General features: G+C 38.4%; 1 protein-coding gene across 1 annotated transcript in view; it reads right to left on the reverse strand.

Moving 5' to 3' along the window:
• The window catches only part of DMD (dystrophin), a 2,251,240-nt gene that overhangs the window by 196,449 nt on the left and 2,031,071 nt on the right, over positions 1–23,720 (reverse strand). The window contains exon 62 of the mRNA XM_032756167.2: positions 8,972–9,032. Coding sequence (XP_032612058.2) covers positions 8,972–9,032 — 61 coding nt within the window. The remainder of the gene's footprint in view (positions 1–8,971; positions 9,033–23,720) is intronic.

Below are 23,720 nucleotides of genomic sequence, written 5' to 3' on the forward strand. Positions count from 1 at the left end.
AAGGAAACAGGATGCTGCTTCCCAGGGGAACAGAATAAGGAGCAATTAGAGAAGCCTAGGAGAGGCTCAGGAATGTTTGGGAATTCACACATACCCCAAATTACGTGGGAACGCTAAGAATGAAAATAAACTAATTTGATTAGGGACATATTTGGGTTCCAGAAAATATTCTAAAAATGCAGCTCACACTGGGGCTATATCTCTATGAGTGTTTTCCTAAAAACCTGAACACTCGGTATCTAATAGAGGTCAATAAGACCTCAATCCAGTTTCAGAGAAGAGAAGGAAAGCCAATTAACATTTCTTAATATTCCTTATGTGTCATAAAGTAGAATGGGTGTCACGTTAAGCAAATGGCTCAAACGAACAGAGTTGGGATATGATACAGTTGTTTCAAATGCAGATTTATTTGATGCGACTACTGGTTTTTTTCTAACACGTGATTATGTAAGAAAGTGCATGTTTAAGAAAGATAGAAAAAGAAAATGGGGAAATAGCTGAAATAATTTACTCCTCTTCTTTTGGATAAACCAACTTGAATATGTTCTATGCTCATTCTCACATTTCCAAAAGTGCCACGAATGAGGCAGGGAATGCTATACCACGTGTATCATAATAGAGGATTATTTTGCCCGTACACACATTAAATTTTAGCTGCCACACGTATAGGTGTATGTATACATGTTGCCACCTTTCCACATTACATATGCCATATAGAATGTTACAACATTTTTCTGTAAAATAAAAATGTATCATTGATGACATTCTGTTAAGACTCAGTGGCTACTATATCCTGGCCCAAAAAGTAGGTCTTATCCACAATGCTCAGTGAAAAACAGTAGTTGATCAATTTAAAGCTCTATTGACCACTAGAAAACCAGAAGAAGCCTCATGAATGATATTTAGGAAAAACAGACTCCAGTTCTACTGCAACAAAGCTAGAGCTGAGAGTGGTCCCAGGCATTATCTAGTTCAACCTTCTCTTGAGGTTGAGCTAAGTTATACTCTTTATCATATTGTTAGATAAAGATAGAACAGAATCTAGAACTCACGTTTTGGTATGTACCATTCACCCATCCATGCTAAGGACTGTCCCTTAAGCACCAAACTGTAGGAGCTATGAGAAACTCCATCAAACACTCTGCATGCTTTCTAACACTAAAGTTCATGTCTAGAGGGCATGAGAGATGGATTTGAGTGGCAAATCTAAATTGACACACAAATACTACAAGATTTTTTTGAAGGTGAAATGAGTCAGCAAACTGAAAAGCACATAGAATTACTGACATATGTTCATGAATTCATTCCAATATTTGCTGAGTACCTGTTATCTGTGAGGCACTATGCTAGAAAAAGAGATGACAACAGCTATCCTCCTGGAGTCTGTTATTTCAGTCAAGGTGATACAAATCAGCTTATGAAATTACAAAAAAGGATGTGAGGGTTTTTTTTCATGAACCTATGAGACGCAGATGATATCAACATCTAGTTCTCCCAACAAGATCTATAAAACCAAAACCAGACTCAGCACTCTGCACAACACTATGGCACCCCTTTCACTCTCTTGCAGTTAATATCTTAACCTGAATTGTTTTCATGATTATATCATCAATAATGTACTACCAACTATTCCTTCATTGTGGTTCCAGAGCTTACTGAGACTCAGGTAATGTGACCTTTGAAACCATCAAATGGCAGAGGAGAAAACACAGCAGAGAAGATTGACCTCTGGGTTATCTTTGTGTACGAAAGCCTTTTGAAAAGTCAGAGCATCAGGCTTTTGGCAGTGATTTCAAAAATTTAATTACCTATCTGGGTTAGATCCTGGGCCTGTTTATTTACTGATTACTATGGTCTGAATGTTTATAGACCAGCCCTCTACCCTATCACCGACCACACCAAGATTCACGTGTTGAAACCTAATCCCCAACATGATGGTAATTGGAGGTGGGGCCTTTGGAAGGCAAGCAGGTGATTAGGTGAATGGGATTTGTGCCTTTATGTATTTTTCACAAACCTGCTGAGCTTCTCACTGTGCCTTCATAAAAGAGACCCCAGAGAGCTGCCTTGCTCCTTCTGCCCTGTGAGATTAGAGAAAAGATCGCCATCTAGGAAGTTTGCCCTCAGCAGACACCGAATCTGCTGGTACCTTGATCTTGAATTTCCCAGCTTCTAGAATTGTGATAAATAAATTTCTGTTGTTTATAAGCCAAAAAAAAAATTAATTACCCCAAAATATTCACCAGAATCCTCAAAGACTGACAGATCAAATTAGACAGCTGATTCTCTCTTGCATCCACTTCTTATCATCAATAGTGCTAAATAGTTAAGTGAAACATTTAATATTATTTGTCCTTTCTATCCTGATAAGATTGATGGTGCAATAAGAATCCTCAAGGGAGATACGAAGATTCATTTTCACTTCTCCTGAAAATGATCACAAACAATTTCTATTTCAAAATCAACATTCACAAAATGAGAAAATGTTAGTAGTGGAAATGACCTGTGATATCATGTCATTCTGCTTCCTTAAATGACAGAGGGAGAAACTGAGGCCCATAGAAAATAAGCAGTTTCCCATTGGTCAAATATTAATAATAGCTAGGTGACAGTAAAGCTGGAACTAGAATTCAAGTCTTGTGATGCCTAGTCTATTTAAAATTTCCCCTATTTAATGTTGTCTTAGCTGCTAAAAGGTATATTTTGAAGAAAAATATACATAAGAAGGATCTTACCAGAAATAGAACAAAATTATATACTATATGATGTGTTCATATTGTATGAAAGATTATGACAAAATTCAACCGATTTTCAAACCCAATGTCAGAAGACTTGTATCATTCTTAGAAGAGTGACGTGTCTGGAATAAGAAATGAGGAAATTTTTTTTTTTTTTTTTTTTTTTTTTTGAGGCAGAGTCTTGCTCTGTCACCCAGGCTGGAGTGCAGTGGCACGATCTCGCCCACTGCATGCTCCGCTTCCCAGGTTCACGCCATTCTCCTGCCTCAGCCTCCCAAGTAGCTGGGACTACAGGTGCCCACCACCACGTCTGGCTAATTTTTTGTATTTTTAGTAGAGACGGGGTTTCACCATGTTAGCCAGGATGGTCTCGATCTCCTGACCTCGTGATCCGCCCTCTTCGGCCTCCCAAAGTGCTGGGATTACAGGCGTGAGCCACCGCACCCGGCCTGAGGAAATGTTTTCTATGTTGATATCATACTCCAGTTTCTTTATAATAAGAGCCCATCTCATTGTCAGAAGACGTGTCTACTGCAAACCAGCCAACACAGGGATATTTAACACGTTGTCTGCTGTTAAGGCTAAGATGTAGTTAGGCACTGCTCCCTCTGTATATAAATACAGGTACTGCAATAGCAATCAATGTTTTGAAGGAACAAATCAATCAACCAAAACTTGAATTGGAGCAATGCCTGGTACCAACAGGGGCTAGAACAAGAATGAGAGCAAGATATGCTTTAAGCATGGGACATATTTGGAATCTGAAAAAATTGCCATGAAACTAGTAATAGAGGCAATACAGTAGGGGGCAGGGGAAGGTGGTGTCAAGATTCAGATGCTACTGGAGTTAGGGGAACACTGGTACTAAAAACCATAGCAAGATCCGTGAGTTCAAACCAGAATGTAGACCAACAGGATACAGAGAGCCACAAATACCAAAAGGTAAATCTAGACAGATGGCCACAGTTCCATGCAGAGAGCCAAATACTCATACTAACAGAGCTATAGGAATGGTAGGCCATAAGAAGACAGGACAGTCAGAACCCAAATCAGCAATTTTGTCAGCACACACAGCAACAGTAATAAGAAATGTTGACTGAAGCAACTGTTAACTTCATCCAGTAAGGTTTTATATCGCATTTTCCTAAGCAGGAAGCAGCAGAAAGTTGTGAGCAACTCAGATGCAATAAATGGTTGTGGAAACATGCCTGAGATTGAGAGTGAAGAGAAGGGTCGATCAAGGTCATCAGGCAACATATACAGCAATGTATATACAACATTCGAAATTACCAGCAGGAAAAGATAAAAACTCCTTTGGACGTGAGTTGCTTCCTGAGCATTGCATGTAGAAAAAGCTGAGCAGTTAGCAAGTTCCCAAGAACCCCATCTTTCAACTCTTCTGTGAAGGGCTTCAGAGATATTGCGAAAGGGAACCTGATGAAATGCATTACTGCTGATAGAGTCAGCAGGTTTACTCCTGAGTTTCATTAGTGAATTCTTCCCAATATTTAGCAACCACAGCGTCTTTGAAGGAGGAAAGGACCAGCTTGTCTAAAAATCAAATCCTTCCTAAGGGACAGCTGGCAGAAATATAAGGTCAAACACTTCAGCCGGTATTACAGAAAAGTAGCAGAAAACCAACCTTCGGCTAGAACTAATATATGTAGAAGAGGTTATGACCTCAATTGATCTCTCCATTACTGCACCAATGGGAGACAGCAAATAACATTTACTTTCTTCATGAGTGAGTGGAAACTAGAGACAATGCTAACAAATTTCATAACCAATATTTGGGCCAGTCTAGTCACGACATCCCAAAGAAGATATAACAGAGCTGGAAAAGATCCAGGGAAAAACAACTAAGATAATCAAGGGGAAAGCTTATCTTTCAGTCAAGGACAGACTAAAAGACTAAAAAGGATTAGAATTTCTCAGACTGGGAAGATGAAAATGAAAAGCATTAGTAGGGGGATGTGAGGCTAAAGTCGACTCTGGATATATATAAATGTCTTTACTGAATTTCAAAGAATTTAATTGAGGCCATTCCTTGAGGTTAAAGGATGCAGATTCAAGAGAAATTAAAATGCCTATATTTATCTAGAAGTCGGTACATTTATGGAACATATTAGTATTAAGACAAAGCTGAAGTGGGGAATAGGAAAAGTTTGACACCATTGGATAAACTCACTGCCAGTTGATTTACAATGCATTATTAAGAAGTGGTCATGATGTATCCGCATTTTTAAGGTAAAATGTACTAGGTTACCTGACAAAACAACCATTGGTATCTTCAGGTGGGACAGAGTTCTGGGCTAGTTGCCCTGTTGGTCTGACCCAGTCTGATATTTCTTATGCTTTTATTATGACATCTATGCTGGAACATCCTGCATGCATGTTTGGGATTCCTAAATTCTTTTGACAGTCCGGAATACAGAAGAATAATTTTCTAACTCATTAAGAAAGCAAGAGAGTCCCAGCTCTTGGCTCTGTTTGGTTTACCCATATGGGAGCATGCAACATAAAAAGGTGAAAGAAATTCTAACAGAATGCAGCAGCTGGTTAAAGGCTATTATATTGAAATTTTCATGAGTTTGACAGTAGGCCAAAAAACTACAAAATGGCAGAGGGTAGAAAAGGCAGTTGTAACAGGTTGAACATTGTTGGCGATTATTCTTTCAGTGGCAATGAAAGCTGTAATCAAATAACCTGAAAGAGATGCTGGCAGGAATAAGGGAGCCCCAAGGGAGAGGGAATATGAAAACTGCAACGATGTATGCTGTGGACAAATAAACTAGACAAACACGTAGTTTGAAGTATCAAAATCAAGGTTCTTAGCATCACATGAAAAGCTGATGTCAGGATGCAGGCATAAACACTGCCTGATTTGCAAACTAGAGCAAAAGATGTTAATGAGTTAAAATCTCAAGAATGAGTGCACAATTCAACAACCAACAGGAACTGTGCCATTGGTATAGAAACCTCTTGTTATGTGGGCGATCCCTTTATCCCAGCATTGAAAAGAAAAAGTTATAAAGCATTAAAAACATAGCCAGAGAAGACACCTGGTTTTGCAGCTGGGCATCTGTGGTAAAAACTCTTGACTGGAAGTCAAGACAAACAAGATAAAAAAGAGGAAAAATGAGGACTGGTTGAAGCATTGTCACTGTAAACTTATTTTTGTTCTTTTTAGACCAATACGGCATCTCAGATTATGAACGGCATTAAGCTGTGCATAAAGTCCACCGAACCTTGTACATCAAATTAATTCGGTTTCAATAGAACATTTTAGATAATAGTAATGGTTAATAAGACACAAGTGCCATTAATCATCTGCTTACCGACAATGTTCATTTTATAAACATGTATGTTTCCCCTATATTACAGTTTAACATTTTACACTTATATTTGAGAAATTATACCATCCCTAATTTCAAAGAGATTATAATCGTAGAGAGAATTGCTCTCCATAAGGTTTCAGAGATATTTTTGAGAAATTACGTAATTTCCTCATTCCAAGGAACTGATTATTTCAGAGGCTTTTAAGGTCTCCATACTCACCTTTCTGCAAATTTGTCCTGCCTATTGTTCTATCTCTCTTATCATGTGCCAGGAAGAATAATAGTCCTAAATTATATACCAAGATTTGAGCTCTTTAAAGAGGTGTGTGGTGAAATTGGAGTGGGTTGATAGGGCACATCTAAAGCTAATTAAACAGTGGAAAAATAAAATTCCTATTTTTTAAAGTAAGAATTTACATTATGTTCATTAAAATAATGAATTTTAAAAATAAAGATATTATCGAACAAAAGCTGAGATCTTCGGTTTTTAAGTTTGGACAAGACAACTGAATGAGTCATGCTCATTAAGTCTTAGAGCTAAAAAGGATCTTAGATATCATCTAGTCCAACTCCTTATTTTATAAATTAGAAACCAAGGTTTGGCTGGGCATGGTGGCTCAAGCCTGTAATCCCAGCACTTTGGGAGGCCGAGGCGGGTGGATCACCTGAGGTCCGGAGTTCGAGACCAGCCTGACCAATATGGTGAAACCTTGTCACTACTAAAAATACAAAAATTAGCCAAGCATGGTGGCAGGTGCCTGCAGTCTCAGCTACTTGGGAGCTAAGACGGGAGAACTGCTTGAACCCAGGAGGCAGGGGTTGCAGTGAGCCGAGATCGGGCCACTGCACTGCAGCCTGGGCAACAGAGTGAAACTCCATCTCAAAAAAAAAAAAAAAAAAAAAAAAGAAAGAAACCAAGATTTTTATAGGTTAAGTGACTTGCCTAAAGCCATACAATCGCCTAATGACACAGCCTCTAAGACTAGACTGGAGGACTAAAATTGAAGTTTTCTTATTCATACATCTGTGCCCTTATCAATACTATCACCATGGTCTTTAGGTACGTGAAGGAGCATTGGACAAATAGGATATGTAGCTGCTCTCTAATTCCACTGAGAAACAGCAAGAGACTAATACACAGAAGGGAATTACAGCTTTTCTGGAATTTGTCTCTTTTTTATTTTTTGGACGGAGTTCATTTCCATTCCCTCACAGCAATGTACTGGGATCTCTTGTAGTAGAAGTAACATCAGACAGAAGAAGATCAATATATAGGGAAAGGACAATGGGACCAGGGAGACCCTAGGAATCCATGTGAGACCTCTAGTGAAGCCCCAAACAAGTAGTCATTTGGAGAATAACAGATTAAAGGTGTCTTGAATTCTCCAGTGATCCTAAAACCTCATCTATGAAAGGAGAAAACGAGTCTTTATTTCAGCTCATAAAGGAATTGGATAAAAGTGAGAGCGTTATGAATTGGTTGAAGAAGTAGCAGGTCTCAAACATCTTAGTCAGAAATAAAAATTTGTGAGGACAAAGAGACTGATGTAGAAAATCACTGTCTAGAGTTTGAAGAAAATTGTTCCATAAAATATACAGTGGATGTAAGGTAATATACAGTGCATGTCTACATCAATATATTATTTAATAAAGCATGTGATTTAAATACGTATTTAAAATGTACAGTTTTGAGTGACCAAATTAATGAATTAAATATAACAATAATAAAATTAAATTCAGAAAATAAGAAAACTAAAAAGCAGAATCAAAGCATACTAAAAAAGAATTTTCAAGTTAAGAGATACCTCATCTGGAAAAATGTAGTAAGACAAATGGTAAACCGTTTCCTAAAGTATGTATCTCTCCTGAATGAGTCAAAAGACTACCTTCACTCCCATTTTTCTGAGTTAACAAAATAGAGGCATAAAATCAAATTTCTTGAGGACTGTAGTAATGAAGATCTAGGACTGCTGTTATTGCTTTAGAACTGAATTAAGAAGAATTGATGGGCAGTGAAAGAATAAAAACAGATTCGATAAAAGATGGCAGGCGGAAAAAAAACGGGAAAACATATAATATTTTTAGTCAGGCTCATGGCAGAAGCAAGTTCAAAGACTTCAGTTGGTATCGAGGACTATTTTATGAACCCAGTAAATTGTAGTTGTTGTCGAGGTTTCCAATTCAAAGTTAAATTTAAGTTAGACTCTACTGCACATGGATGAGAGACTGTGAAGGTAACGTAATCACTCAATATCCTCTCTCCTCTCTCTTCCGTGTTGACCCAATGTATTGTCATTTATATTTCATGCAAAATACTACAGAAGGTGCTTCCAAGCACTCATATTCTTTTGACTGGCACAAATGTTTCCAGCAAACAATATTATTCTGTTGTCGTTAGGTGACAAATACTGAGTGTTATGTATCAAGAATGAACAACTAAGCCCTACGAGTTGAGGACTGCTGCTTTCTGCCTTTTGGAAACATGAAGTATTCATTCACCCAAAACAGTTGTGTACATATAACTGTGGAAATCTTCTATCTTTGACAGAAGAAGAAATGTGAGAAAACCCCTAAATAAAAGAAATTGACTCCCACTATCAATAAAATTATCTGGAGCTTTTCATTCTATTGTGAAAAATCTGCCCCCTCTGTCACAAAACACACCATATATCCTGCATTCAATAAACTTTTCTTAAAAGTCGTTCCTCATTGCATCAGCAAATTTACGATGGTAATTTTAGAATAAGTTTTTTATCCAAGCTTCCTCTGGAAAAAAAAAAAAGAAATAGGTATCGTAGTCCAGGCTACTGTTGCATTTTAAAAATAAACTCACTTGTGAATATACAGATTAGTCACAATAAATGCTCTTTTAAAAATGTGATACTTCCAACTTACTTGATATAGTAGGGCACCTTGTTTGGTGAGATGGCTCTCTCCCAGGGACCCTGGACAGACGCTGAAAAGGAGGGAGGAAAAAAAGAAAGGCAAGGAGGTCAAATTCATCGCAAACAGGAAAGACAACATTAATCTCCAGAATTACAATTTTACACTGATATTGGTCTGTTTGCTCAGCTGCCCATGAAGACAGGATGGATTAACCCGCTGTTCTGAATTTTCTGTCCTAATCTAAGTGAAATTGAACTCATTCAGGCACAAAGATAGATGCAAAGGAAAAAAAAAAAACCCACAAACGTTTCCACTGCTAAACCTATACAACAGATAAGAAACAGAATGAGTAGACTGACGGGGTGTCTTGTATGTGTCTCCCTTGAGTGCTTTTTTTATAATACTTTCTGTTGCTGGTTCTCAATATTTTTTACTATTTGATTGACTGGATTTTATTATTTCAGTAGCTGAAATATCCCTCTGTGATATATTTACATTCTAAGTTGTTGAAGCTAAAGTAATATGCTTATCACTCTTATATGCTTGTTTTTATCTTTATTGGTTTAAAGACGATCCAAATTCACTTACCAAATAGATGCTTAATTTGGTGCCTCAAAATGTCAGCTGACCAGTGTGATCTTATTAGAAAAGGTGACCAAAAGTGAGGGAATGGCTACTGATATCAGAGCGTAATAAGACTTTTGTTATGAGTGATGAATCCTATATGTGAAATTTCGTTTTATTATGGGCAAATTTCTACATACTAGAAATTTGTTTTATTATGACTTCACTGTGTATTGGTCAAATGAATGATCTTTGCATTTTTTTTTTCAGGCTTAAGTTGTAGGATTTCTTCCGTAAAGCTGAACCTCTACAAATATATTTTATATACTGTTTGATCTGATGGTTTTTCTTCTTTAAGACAAAATAATCTTGTTGCGGCACTATAACGTCTCCTCAACAATATAATCTTCCCCCTGAATATAGTTTTAAGACACTGGAGCTTTAAGAAACACAGAATATTATCAGAAACAGAAATAAAAGAAGCATTCTTATTAATATCTAGCAATTTTATGTGTCTATACTTCTTCCCTGAATTTTCATTCTGCTAATAATTTGAAGCACAGCTGATGCTGACCATTATTTCCTCCTATGAAAAACTCCCTTTTAAATTAGTCTCATAGTCAATTCACTCCGCAGTGTATTGAGATGTAAGAAGACGTCAAAGCTAATATATCCTTGACTACACTGTATAATATGAAAGAACAACTTCTAATAAAAGTTAACTTCACCCACTGCCAGACAATTTAAGCGTAATGAAACTCCAGCTTCTTTGTTTTATATAGAGTAATAGAGGGATCAAATCACCCAACCTTTAACCAGACCTGCTGTTTTGTACCTTGGAGATATGTCATTTAAACGATATAGGAAATGGATTTGTATTTGGCCGGTAATTATGCTTTTTCATTTTGGCAGACGGAAATTTTTAATATGGAGAAAAAAGACATTTAGCTGCTGTTTTGAAGTAGTCTCCGACTTTCAATTTCTCTCTGTCCTTTCTCTATTCCTTTCTTTTCCCTTTCTCCTGCCTTCCCTGCTTCCCTTTCCATCTTTGCCTTTCTCATTCTCTTCCCAACTCTTCTCTTGTCCTTTTCTCTTCTGTAGGATACAGCTCTCCTGTCCAAATAAGTTCACAGAGTAAATAAGATCTGATTTAAAAACATGGGCTAAGGCCAGGCGTGGTGGCTCACGCCTGTAATCCCAACACTGTGGGAGGCTGAGGCAGGCAGATCATCTGAGGTCAGGAGTTCAAGACCAGCCTGGCCAACATGAGGAAATGCCATCTCTACTAAAAATACAAAAAAAAAAAAAAAAAAAAAAAAAAGCCAGGCATGGTGGCAGGTGCCTGTAATCCCAGCTACTCAGGAGACTGAGGCAGGAAAATCGCTTGAACCCAGGAGGCAAAGGATGCAGTGAGCTGAAATCACACCACTGCACTCCAGCTTGGGTGACAAGAGCGAAACTCCATCTGAAAAACAAACAAACAAACAAACCATGGGCTAGACTTCCTGACCTATCTGGTCAGAGTCTGTTGTCATGGAAATATTAAAAAGCTAGCCCTCTATAGCAGGAAACATGGTGGAGAGCCAGAAATTATAGCTCCTGGCTGCTCAGTGTACCTTCTTCTTAAAATACCAGCATCATAAAAGGAAGAAGAGAACTCCAGAGAGCTCTTGGTCCAGCCCTCACTGGCTGTGAATGCCAAGCCTGTGAATACCTAAACTGAGAAAAGAATGGCTATTCTTTCCTTAAAGTTCTCTATGGGCTGAGGCCTCACAATTTCTCTTAATATACCTTTCTATTTTTTTTTTTAAATCATTCTAGTGATGCAGAAATTCTTTCTAATTTGGAGGATGCTAGACCATCCTCTGATAGCAGAAAAATCACTTTGGATTTCCTACACTATTCTTAGGCGCCTCTCAGAAAGAAGTGTGCTGGAGAGGGCTGCTGGCTGCCTGGCCTGGCTTAGGGGCTTTCGGCCTGAAAGAAACAACCTCTAGGCAGCGAAAGACAGAGGAAAATTGGTGTTGCCTGGCTGAGCTAATGGGAAGACCTATGTAGGGTATCTAGAGTTGACTTTTTGTGTTTACATTAAAACGGGAAAAATTTCAATTAAATGTCAGAGAAGTTATCAGAATATGCTTGAACTAAGTAGCTGAAAATATTTTTAAAGAATTTTAAAAATATTATAAATTCTAGATCAATATGAAATTTCAAGCTTTTATAATTGCAGTTCTTAAGTGTTCATTTATTTTCCTTAAAAAAAGCTTTTTGTCTTATGTGTAGCCATCAAATAGATCCAATGGTGAGATTCAGTGTATTTCTTTTCCTGAAAGATGTTTTTCCCCTGTGATTCACAGTTTATAAATTCACCTAAGCAACTGCTTTGCAGTCATTGTTTGAAACTCTACAATTTTATGCTCAAAAATGTCCTTGACACAATAAAAAAAAAAAAAAAGGAAAATAACAACAGCCTCCCCTCATTCCTTCCCTGCCCCATCATAACCACATACATACACACTGGAACTACTTGCTTTAGAAATAACACACAATTGGATGATAGTTCTATGGAATTGGGTTCAGTGCTCCTTCTCAAGAGATTCTTAAGGGTTGTTGGCAATTTCCTTTGGGGCTGCCAGATGACTCTGGTCTTCCATCTATTCAAAAGTTGCTCAAATATGTGGTAGTGCTCATAAGTGTGCCACAGAATTTTTTCATTTCTTGTAGCAGTACTGATGCCAACAGCTGTTTCTTATCTCAGTGTACCAGTGGAAGCTTGTCATTCTTCATAAAGCTGGCCTATGTAATAGACACACACATCTTTTATGCCTGATGTGTCCATTTTTAGTAGCCCACCAAAAGCAAATTTATCGGCAAATAGCTTTTATATGACACCGGGTTGTCCTTTGGTATTTTCTTATACAGATGTGTCTATAACCACTACGTGTAATTCCAGGGCAGCTTTGTGATTCAGATTCTTGAATGTACAAATCATCCATTATCATACGGCACCAGCATCATGGGGTATTGTCCACTGAATTTAAATAGCAAACTACACATGCATTTATTTATTGCAAAACCAACCTCTGAATTTCCTTTTGTGTTACACATACAGTATGTTATTAAGAGCAAGAAAGGGTAGCAATTCTACCTTCAAATGCTTTTCCTTCCTTGAGGTGACAGGATTCAATATTGTGCCCAAGGTAGTTTTGAAAATCACAAGCACAGGCCACATTATTTAGGGGAAGTTGTTATTTCAACCATTTTTAAATGCACGATGAACAGAATGTTCCAAGTGATGCACCCTGGTGTTAAGTCATATTTTAATCAACACAGGGGCCTAACCAGAAAATTAAAAAGAATGCTAATGTTATTTTAAGACATGCCAAAATAGCACTTTCTGGAATTCCAACACAAACACATTCATTAATCTCTCTACTTTTCTCATATTTGGTGGATTTGGAGTTTGATAACATAGGTGGGTCAAAAAAGTGGGGGCAGTTTAGATAAATAACCGATATAGCAATCACTGGAGGTAAAATAGAAAACTCACCTCTGGGGTTGAACAAAAGGCATTAGGGAGGATCTACTAGCCACTGGCACTTAGCTCCTCAGAAGCACTCGAATTCTGGTAATGGTCTTATGGACACATTCCACATTGATAAAACGAGCAATGCTTCTTAATCTTTTCTCCACTATCTCTGTACCCCACACCCTAGGAATCTTTTTAGACATTTTTTTTTCTAGTCGTCTTATCCCTCATAAAATTTTAATACTATAGAGGTACTGTATGTCTGTTTCTGGATCATGTGTATCTGTGCTTCACACATAAAAAGAGTAAGTTTTTTTCATTATCCAGGAAACAATTTTCACCCCCTTGGGAGCAATATCACACTCATTAAGAATGCCTGATCTCGAGGAAGTGAGGGGGAAGGTGGGAGGAGGAGAAAGGAACAAGGAGTTATTGAAAACAACTTATGTACCTGAAACATGACCTAAACTAGCTCATTTCATATTCAAAATGATCTGTGAGGTAGGTATTGTCATTTTTATTTTGCAGATGTTGAAGTATCACATTAGATCACATGAGATCAAATGAGCTAGTAAGGTCGTAAATTAGATCCTAATTTTGGTTTATTACTCAAGATGAAATCAGATAGATGATCCAGGAAATAAAGGGGAAAACAAATATATTGTATTTCTACTATGTGCCCTCCACTGTATGTTATCTGATGTAATTCTCTCAAGCACCCTGTGAGATCATGCTATTCCATTATTACAGATGAAGAAACCGAGGTTCAGAAACGTTCAGTAAACTAATCCAGGTCATGCAGCTAGTAGAGAGGGCAACCAGGATTACAACCAAGTCTGTTTAGTCTTTGAACTTCACTCTATTTTATCATGTGTGGTACATAACCCATAATAAATATTTTGCCAAAAAGCCAAGTAAATACATAAATCTTAAAAAGGAATTATATCACCTAGTCCAAGTTTGCTACATTATATCTGATATCTACATTTACTCTCTATATCATTTCCACCAAACGATTTTCCAGGAGCTGCTTAAACAACTTTACTGCCATCACATTATGGAGGAGCTTTTTTGTAAATTTTCCATAGCTTTAGTGATGATTAGAAACAGTTTCCTTTTATTCTGGTCAAAAACTGCCTCCCTGTCATCTGTAATCTCCACCATAGCTCCTGTTTCAAATGTCCCAAATAAATTATCTAATCAGTTTCAGAGATGCTAATTTCAAAAGAGCTAAGATGAGGCTTATTTTCACCTGATAAAGACAAAAACAGAGCCCCAGTTCCCAATGAAAAAAGGTAACTAACATCATTTCACTCATTATGCAACATTTCGTTACTGAGCACCTTGTTTGTGTTACGCATTGTACAAGGTTCTGGCACTGCTGCAGTAAGTAAGACAGACACAGTTCCTGCTACTTTGCTGTTAATTTTAGTCTCTGAGGATATCTTTCAATGAGCACATCTGCCATTCCAGCATTAAAATCAATAAAGTGGTATTTACTGAACACATATGATGTGCTCAGCTCCATGCTAGGTATTTGCAGGCAAGGGTGGGTTGGGGAAAGAAGTCCAAACATGTCCCTCACCCTTAAGGGCCTTATGATTCAAATGGGATCAGGTTTCACAAGAACATATATTATAATGGGACTGTATCAGTCAGGGCCCTGGCAGGAAACAGATGGCACAACCAAGTTGGGTAAGCTGAGGAGACTTCAGTAGACGGGCTGTTCACAAAGGTGTTTGCAGAGTGTAAGGAGATCACAAGGGATAATATTTGTAAAAGGCAGCCATTGAGCATATGCATAGGGTAAAGAGGATCTTTGGTCATGTGACAGATCTTTGGTCAAGGGAAGTAGGTAGGGAGCGAGTCAGGGGAATAAGCATTCCAACCTCATTCTCCATTTCCCACTGTCTCCCACCATGGTGCTCCAGTGGCTGAGCCCAGCCTGAAGCTAGGAGGGCTGGGGATTCCATTCATGCAGCCCACACAGGTCAACCTCACAAGGCCCAGGGCAAGGCAGGGAAGTGTGGAGAGTGGACCCACACTACGGGACAAAGTGTAGACACTTTCTCATGCTGCTGTCATGGCAATAGCCTCATAGCTGTCTTTAGGTTCTCCCTAGCTTCTCAGCTAATCCAGTGTAGCACTAATAGATTAATTTCTCCAAAGTACTATTTGGAGCACATTGCTTTTACTCAAAAACCTTCCATATTTTATAAACTAATTTTAAACCACTCATATATATAAGCTAATAAACTAAATTTAAAATTCCTTCCTTTGGTATTCAAGGCCCTTTACATCCTGACTTCCCCTCACTTTTTTATCCCAGTCCTTCCTTACATGACCTTAATGGTTTTATTTGTCCTTGCTTTCAGACCCCTTGTGCTCCATGACAGAGACAGGCTGCCTGTATTATACCCAGTCTCCTTCTTCTTTAGTAACAGAATTTCTAACTGTTGGATGCAGCCATGTTCCCAAGGACTATGCATGTCAACTGAGGGTATTTGTGTGAGGCTTCTGGGAAAGTTCTTTAGAGGTGGCTGACCAAATGGAGAGGCAGCTTTTGCCCTTTTCCCATTCCTCTTCCTGCCTGGAACACAGATATGATGATGGGCAGAGCTATAGTAACCAGGAGAATGGAAGCCATCTAGTTGCAATCCCCCAGAAGTAGATGAGACAAGAAGATGAGTGGGGCCGGGCACGGTGGCTCACGCCTGTAATCCCAGCACTTTGGGAGGCAGAGGTGGGCAGATCACTTGAGGTCAGGAATTCAAAACCAGCCTGGCCAACATGGCAAAAACCCATCTCTACTAAAAATACAAAAATTAGCCAGGCACGGTGGTGCGTGCCTGTAATCCCAGCTACTTGGGAGGCTGAAGCTGGAGAATCGCTTAAACCTGGCAGGCTGAGGTTACAGTGAGCCAAGATCGTGCCATTGCACTCCAGCCTGGGTGACAGAGCGAGACTCGTCTCAAAAAAAAAAAAAAAAGAGAAGGTGAGTGTAAGTAGTTTTGGTGGCAATTCAAGGAAGCACTGGTAGAAGAGTTGGGAAGTAAGGCAGAAAGGTAAGAAAGCTGATAAAGGACGCATTGCTGCTGGGGTCACCTGGGGCTCGGAGCACCTGGGCACTTCAGTGCAGAGCACACTTCAGAGTTATCTCACTCAAGGGATGAGGGAACTGGGTTATTTATGAACAATTTTTCTACATGCTTATATATTCTTCTGTAATTGACTTGTTATTTAAAAATTTACATATGGTAAAAATCACTTTTTGTGTCTACAGTTGTGATTTTTAACACATGTATAGATTCATGTGATGACCATCACAACCAGGAGACAAAACAGTTCCCTCATGCCCAAAATTTCCTCATAGTATCCTTTTGTAGTCAACTCATCCTCCAGCCCCAACACCTGGCACCTACTGACTTGTTTTGTCTTTTCCAGAATGTCATATAAATACAGTATGTAACCTTTAGAGACTGGTTTATTTCACTCAGCATAATGCATAATCCATATTGCTGTATCAACGATTTGTTTCTTTTCATTGCTAAGTAGTATGCCATTATATGGGTGTACTACAGCTTAGTTATCCATTCAACTATTTAAAGACATTAGGCTGCTTTTAGCATTTGGCAATCACGAATAAAGCTGGTATCAACATTTGTGTACAGGTGTTTGCATAAGCCTAAGTTTTCATTTCTCTAAGGTGAATGCTTAAGAGTGGGCTTGTAGGGTTACAACAGACTTCTCATTGCTAAAAAATTCCCACTTATGGATGTATCATGATTTATTGAAGAAATGCCCTCTTTGGGAACATATAAGTTGTTTCCAGTTTTTCACTGTTATAAGTAAGGCCACAGTGAACATCTTTGTAGATAAATCTTTGCACAGATTTTAGTTAATTTTTTAAAGCAAAATTCCTAGAAGTATATTTACTTGATTAAAGGCTATGAATGTTTTAAAAACATTTTACATAAATTACACTTACGGCAGCAGAAGCCTCTCTTTACTGATATGAGTGTAAAGAGAAAAATCAATTTTCTGCAGGTCAATAGTATTTAGTTGGCATAATTCTCAAAGCAAGTTAGATAATACAGTAGATTATTTGGGAACATTCCTCTCACACTCTCCTCTTCCCCTGATAGACTGTAAAACTCAGAGTTTAGAAAGGCGCTCAGGATGCTGGCTTTCTATTTCAAAGCCCAATCCAGCATCTTGAGAGGGAGCTGGATAAAGCAGAAAATGTGCAGAGTACAGATTCAGAAGAACTGGATTTGAGTCCTGACTCCCCTATCACTTCATGATCTTAAACTAGTCTTTTTCCTGCCTAAGCCTTATTTTCCTTATATTCCAATGGGAATAATGATATCTCCCTCACCAAAATGTTGTCAGGATAAAATGAGAAAATCAATATGAAATTGCTTTGCAAAATGTTAATCACCCCACAAATAATGTTTGTAATCACACAGCTATGATGTGTTGTCTGGATGATCGTAATTGTGGAATCAATTCTTTCTCTCTCACCTGGGCAGCATTTATCTTTAGCCTTGAATCCACTCCTAACTACTGTTAATGTGCCACATGTAGTATAAAGTATGGCAGAGAGAAATGCCTTTGAATAGTATCTAACTGCCTGGGCTTATGGCACTTCTTTCTACATCTCTGTCTTCCTAGACCAACGACATCTATACAACAGATCTTTCATTCTTAGCTAGACCATTTACCCACCATTCATCAGCATGAATGATAAACAGATTAGTTTAAATTTTATGCAGTGAAATCAAGAGGCCCATAGACTGATTAGCATTTGGCAATCATGAATAAAGCTGGTATCAACTTTTGTGTACAGGTGTTTGCATCAGCATAAATTTGGTTCTTTTCACTGAAATGCAAGTGAAAGGACAAGACCGTAAGTACTAGAATCATAGCAGATGCTATGAGAATGGCTGGACTCTTTAAGGAAGGAAGATAATACAAAGAGAACTGTATGTATACACCACATTTTCATACAATGGAATATCATTCAGCATTAAAAAAAAGAAGGTTCCTACCATTGATGACAATGTGGATGGGCCTTGCAGACATGCTCAGTGAAATAAGCCAGTCACAGAAGGATAATTGCTGTATGACTCCACTTTTATGAAGTGTCTGAAATAGTCAACCTCATAGAAGCAGTAAATAGAAAAGTGGTTGCCAGAAGACGGGGCAGGGGAATGAGAAATTGTTATTCAATGAGTATAAAGTTTCACTTATGCAAGATGAGTAAGTTCTAGAGATGTGCTGTACAACATAGTGTCTATAGTTAACAATACTATGTTGTGCACTTAAAACTTAAGGGGATTAAGAGGGTCCACCTCGGCCAGGCACAGTGGCTCACCCCTGTAATCCCAGCATTTTGGGAGGCCAAGGTGAGCAGACCACGAGGTCAAGAGATCGAGACCATCCTGGCCGACATGGTGAAACCCCGTCTCTACTAAAAACACAAAAATTAGCTGGGCGAGGTGGCATGCACCTATAGTCCCAGCTACTCGGGAGGCTGAGGCAGGAGAATCCCTTGAACCTGGGAGGTGGAGGTTGCAGTGAGCTGAGATCGTGCCACTGCACAACTCACTCAAAAAAAAAAAAAAAAAAAAAAAAAAAAAAAGAGGGTCCATCTCGTGTTGTGTTCTTGCCATGCACAGACACACACAAAAGCAAAGGGACACAATATGCATGTTTTTGCACATCAATTATACCCCAAGAAAGCTATAAAGGTACAAAAAAAAAAAAAAAAAAAAAAAAAGATGAGTACAGTGGAGGAAAACAAAAGGTAATGTACCCTGGCAAATGCCCCCAAATGGTGGTGGCAACAGAATTGCTGTCAAAGAAAAATAATACAGAAGCTAGAATAAAGTGGGATGAAACACAAGAACAGCCTAGCTGACGAAGTATAAACAATTCTTGAGCCTGACAGACTAAGGGTGTAGAAGAAGAAGATGTATTTGATCCCACGATCACTGGTGACCTCAAAAGGGCAATTTCACACTAGTGATCAGAGGCTGAAGGAGGGAATAGATGGAGGAGAAGCAAGCATTTGAGAAGTTGTGTATAAAAAGACGAAAATGTAAATGAAAAGGGGCAACATCTGATTGTTGGTCATCCCTCTCTTGTGCTCTGTAACCCAGCCTATTCAGTTCACTTCATTACTGAATTTGCTTAGGGTTTCTTTATAATGTTAAATTAGATGCAAAATGTATTTCTACCTTTTTCATTTCCTAAAGTCATAATCAAGATTATAATACAGTATTGAAGCTTTCATGTAGTTATTAGTGTTTAATATATATGTATGCATGCGTAATTTTTCCCATTCCCATTTTTTTCTGTATGATTTCTATTTTCTTTTGATGTGACGCATATAGTTCCTGTAGCAAGAGTAAGTTTTCTGTCATTTAAATGAAAGGCCAAGTTAAATTTAACACTTTTCAAAACGTTAAATTAAAATAAGGATAGTGCTTTATATGTCTATATCGTATATCAAAAGTAAAGATTCAATGAAAACTTTAAGATCACTTACTAAACTTTCAAAGATGGGCAGATTTTCCATAAAGATTTCAACAGCAGAGATAGATGGGCTACATTCCAGACAGGAAGGTCACAAGAGTGATGAGTGAGAACTCTAATGTCTGCCATAGCTGTGAAAATCTTTATGGCTAACTAAAATTCCTCACGAATAACAACCTGTAAATATTATATGAGCTGTCAGACAGACAATGCTGAGCTCTGAGACCACTGCATATGGTGAACAGGATACCACACCATGGGATTTGTCAGTAGATTGCCAAGTCATTTAGAGTATCAGGCTCACACTTGATCTGGGAAGTCAAGAGTTCGTACTAAAATTCTTGGCAAGGTGACTGAGTTGCAGAGATAAAACTATATCTAATATCCAGTGCTGCTGGCTGCACAGTCACACAAAGTCTAATAGCCAAAGCTGGGTGGCATTACTCATGAAAAAAAAAAAGCTTCTTCTAACTGACTTACAGAAAACTTCAAAAACATCATGGTGATTATTAGAAGAGTAAGAAAGCAATCAAGCTTCCTAAGGTCAGATATAGGAAGATAGATAACTACATAAATAGAGCCATGAATAATTTATGCTCAAGGCATTTTTGAGTACATTCGATCATAATTGGCTGACTGCATTACCAGAGAACTTTCCTCCAGGTAATGGCGGTTACAGTCTTTGGGCCATCCGGGTTAAGTCAGGTTACTAACAAGTCAATACAATATCGCCAGGTGCCTTTACTGTCTCTGCAGATGGGCTTTTAAAAGACCGCAGGCAGTCAACACCATTTGCTGAACGCTCTCTGTGTGAAAGGTATTGTATTAGGCACCAGGGAAATTTCAAGGAAAGTAAAATTTGAAACCTGAGACAGTAGGGAGCAACTCAGATATTAGAAAACCAAATGATTATAGATGGGATGTACATCCATTAGCAATCGAGAAGAGTGAGAAAGAACTAAAGCTGTGACAGCAATTAAAGCAAAAAGAGTATAGGAGAGATTGAATTTGGGGCCCATTTTTCACTCAGTTGTGAAAGAATTAAACATGTATACCTTAGCCATGGCCTCATGGTGAGCACAGTGTGCTTCCTAGCTCCTTGACCATGTGACTTGCTTTAGCAGATATGATGTGAACAGAGGCTTGTCGCACTGGCAATCTGCCATGAGAACATGCCCCAGGTTGCTCCTGATCCTTTTAGTCTGGGGCTGACAACCCAACACATTTAGAGACCATCTAAACTGAACTCAGAGCCTAGAGGCAAACCCAGGCATTCTACAGTATGAAGTAGAGCTTTCCAGTCAAGTTTTATCCAGATCACCTGAATTACAGTTGACCTGTAGACCCATAAGCTTGAGAATAGAAGCTTTGTATTCTTGTATAGTAGTTATATTGTGGCATTATTGTGGATATAGCTGACAGAGAGAGGAGTAGAGAAGGGGAGAGGGGAAACAGTGTCATAAAGATTAAAGAATAGAAAATATCCTCCAGCCAAAGTCTCTCCCATTTGTTCCTAGCCACTGCCTCTACTAACATGCAAAGATTAATGGGGAGTATCATCCTCTTTGTTCTGTGCAGTTGAGACTTGTGGGTTGCTATTCACTGCTGTCTGGAACCCCTTTTCTAAGGCTGATAATCCATAATAGTTACAAGTATGAACTTGAATATGTTAGTAAATTGTTCTAGTCTCAGTTTTCTCTTCTGTGAAATGGAGACAATAATAGTCCTTATTTTACAAGGTTGGCGTGAGGATTAAACGGGTTAATCTATGCAAAATGCTTCCTCTGTGTTAAGAGCACAGAGTGCTCAATACCTTTTGAAAATTCCAGCTCCTACACTTATTATCATTTTCATCATTAATGTAGCTAGTTATCAGGATATTTATCTCATTCACTAACTTACTGCCAATGTGAGGAATCCCAGGGTAACCAGGAAAATGACAGAGACTTTCTATGGTTCTAGAGTTAAACTGACTGTTAACCACCAAAGCACGGGACCAGGGAACTAGTTAAGGAAACAATCTTTCTTCCTCTTTTTCTAGCCATTTTCTGACTCTTTAAAAAATGTTATGCGGTTCTCAGAGTAATAAAACATGAACGGAGACAAATCTTCCTCTTGGCATTCTGATGCTGATGTTTACTATGAAAATCAACTGTGTTTTATCATTATATACTATATTAATATTACTTCAGAATTCAAAACAAATAGCTAAATATTTTTAGAAATAAATAAAACATTCTTGCTTGAATTTCAATTGTTAGTTCTGATTTTTAAACTAAATTTTACATTACCAAACTTACTATTTTTTTCCTATTTAAATTGGTGTGGGTGATTCATGTTAATGGAATTCTCTGACCTGAAGTTATGGGCCGTCTTGTTGAAGACATAAGCCTTGCTGCCTTTTTTTTTTTTGCCTGAAGATAACAAGGTTGTCATGAGCTTTTGTGTTGGGTTCCAGGAATAACTGAAGATGCAGTTCAAAACTTTGACTCTTCCTCTAATAGATGTATCTGCTCCAGATCTCCTGGACCAAGTCTTTTGAACTACTTTCTTTCCCTTGATAGCTGGTCTAGGTCAAATTCTATAACATGAACTCCTTCACTTTTCACCTCTTGAGAATAAATCCCTTCTGTCCCTAACTCACACCATAAATAAGCTCATTTCATTCCATTCCTCTTCGAATTTTTTTTTCACAGACATTTCCTACTCAGACTTTCTTTCCGTATCAAATTGCCCTCATGTTGACTAATCCTTCAATTATTCTCTCTCGTCTGCCTATTTCTATCTCATTAAGACATTAGCGCTCTCTAAAACCTATATTTATATTCATTATACATACATAAGAAATCCCTTTTCTGAACAGAAGGGCTATAAGGAGACTACACACGAAACTGGAAAGGGAGATACTCATCTTTGTTTTTTTTTGGATACAGAGTCTTGCTCTGTCACCCAGGCTGCAGTGCAATGGCGCCATCTTGGCTCACTGCAACCTCCGCCTCCTGGGTTCAAGCGATTCTCCTGCCTCAGCCTCCCAAGTAGCTGGGATTACAGGTGCCTGTCACCATGCCCAGCTAACTTTTGTATTTTTCAGTAGAGACGGGGTTTCACCATGTTGGTCAGGCTGGTCTTGAACTCCTGACCTCAGGTGATCCACCCACCTTGGCCTCCCAAAGTGCTGGGATTACAGGCGTGAGCCACCGCACCCGGCCCGAGATATTCATCTTATCAGAATGGGTAAGTAGAAGGGAGAAACTGATTTTTCATCACTGAATGCATCTTGTGACTCTTGCTAAGTGAGATCAGGGACCAAGCAATTATAAACATTCTTTGCTAAGTTCCTATCAAAAGGAATACCCTCTACTTTGGATGTGCATGTAGCCTCAGGGACAATATGCATTAATACTCATTTAGATAGAACATCTCCTTTCCCTCACTGTGGAATGGATTTCTCCTTCCATTCTACTCCTATAGCACCCATTATTTACTACCACTGTAGGAGGTCATTTTTTATAGGTCTGTCTTTTGTGATTAGTATTTAAATGTCCCAAGGCGATAATTCTTTTTATCTTTATATTTCAGGTGACTCGTTTTTGTTAATAAATACAGGAATGAATGAATGAATACTACAGGCACAGTAAGTAACAATGCTACAGGCACCATGTCACTTCTTAGCTCAGAATTCTATGACTTCCCTTCTCACAAAGCATATATGCCAAAGGCTTTTAACGATAGCCAACCATAGTTGATAAGACCCTTCCTCGTCTGGCCCTTGGTCACTCACTGACCTCCTATCATTCACCGTCTTTCTTCCTTGGCTTCAGTCATACTGGCTTCCTTGCTATTAATATTTCTCAAACCCTCTAAGCATGCTCCATCTTGGATCCTTTACTTTTACTGTTTCCTCCACCTGGAACACTTTGTCCCCCAATATCTGACTGGTGTACTTCCTCACATCTCTACTGAAATGTCACCGTTCCTGACCACTCCACTAAAAGGATCCCTTTCTCCCATCCTCTAGCCCCTTTAGCCTGCTTTATTCTTTGTTTTTAAATCAAACTTATCATGACCTGATTGCCCATCTTCTCTTGTAAAAATGTAAGCTCCACAATAAATGAACTTTGTTTT

Source organism: Hylobates moloch, unplaced genomic scaffold (assembly GCF_009828535.3).
Source record: "Hylobates moloch isolate HMO894 unplaced genomic scaffold, HMol_V3 SCAFFOLD_7, whole genome shotgun sequence".
NCBI lineage: Eukaryota > Metazoa > Chordata > Mammalia > Primates > Hylobatidae > Hylobates > Hylobates moloch.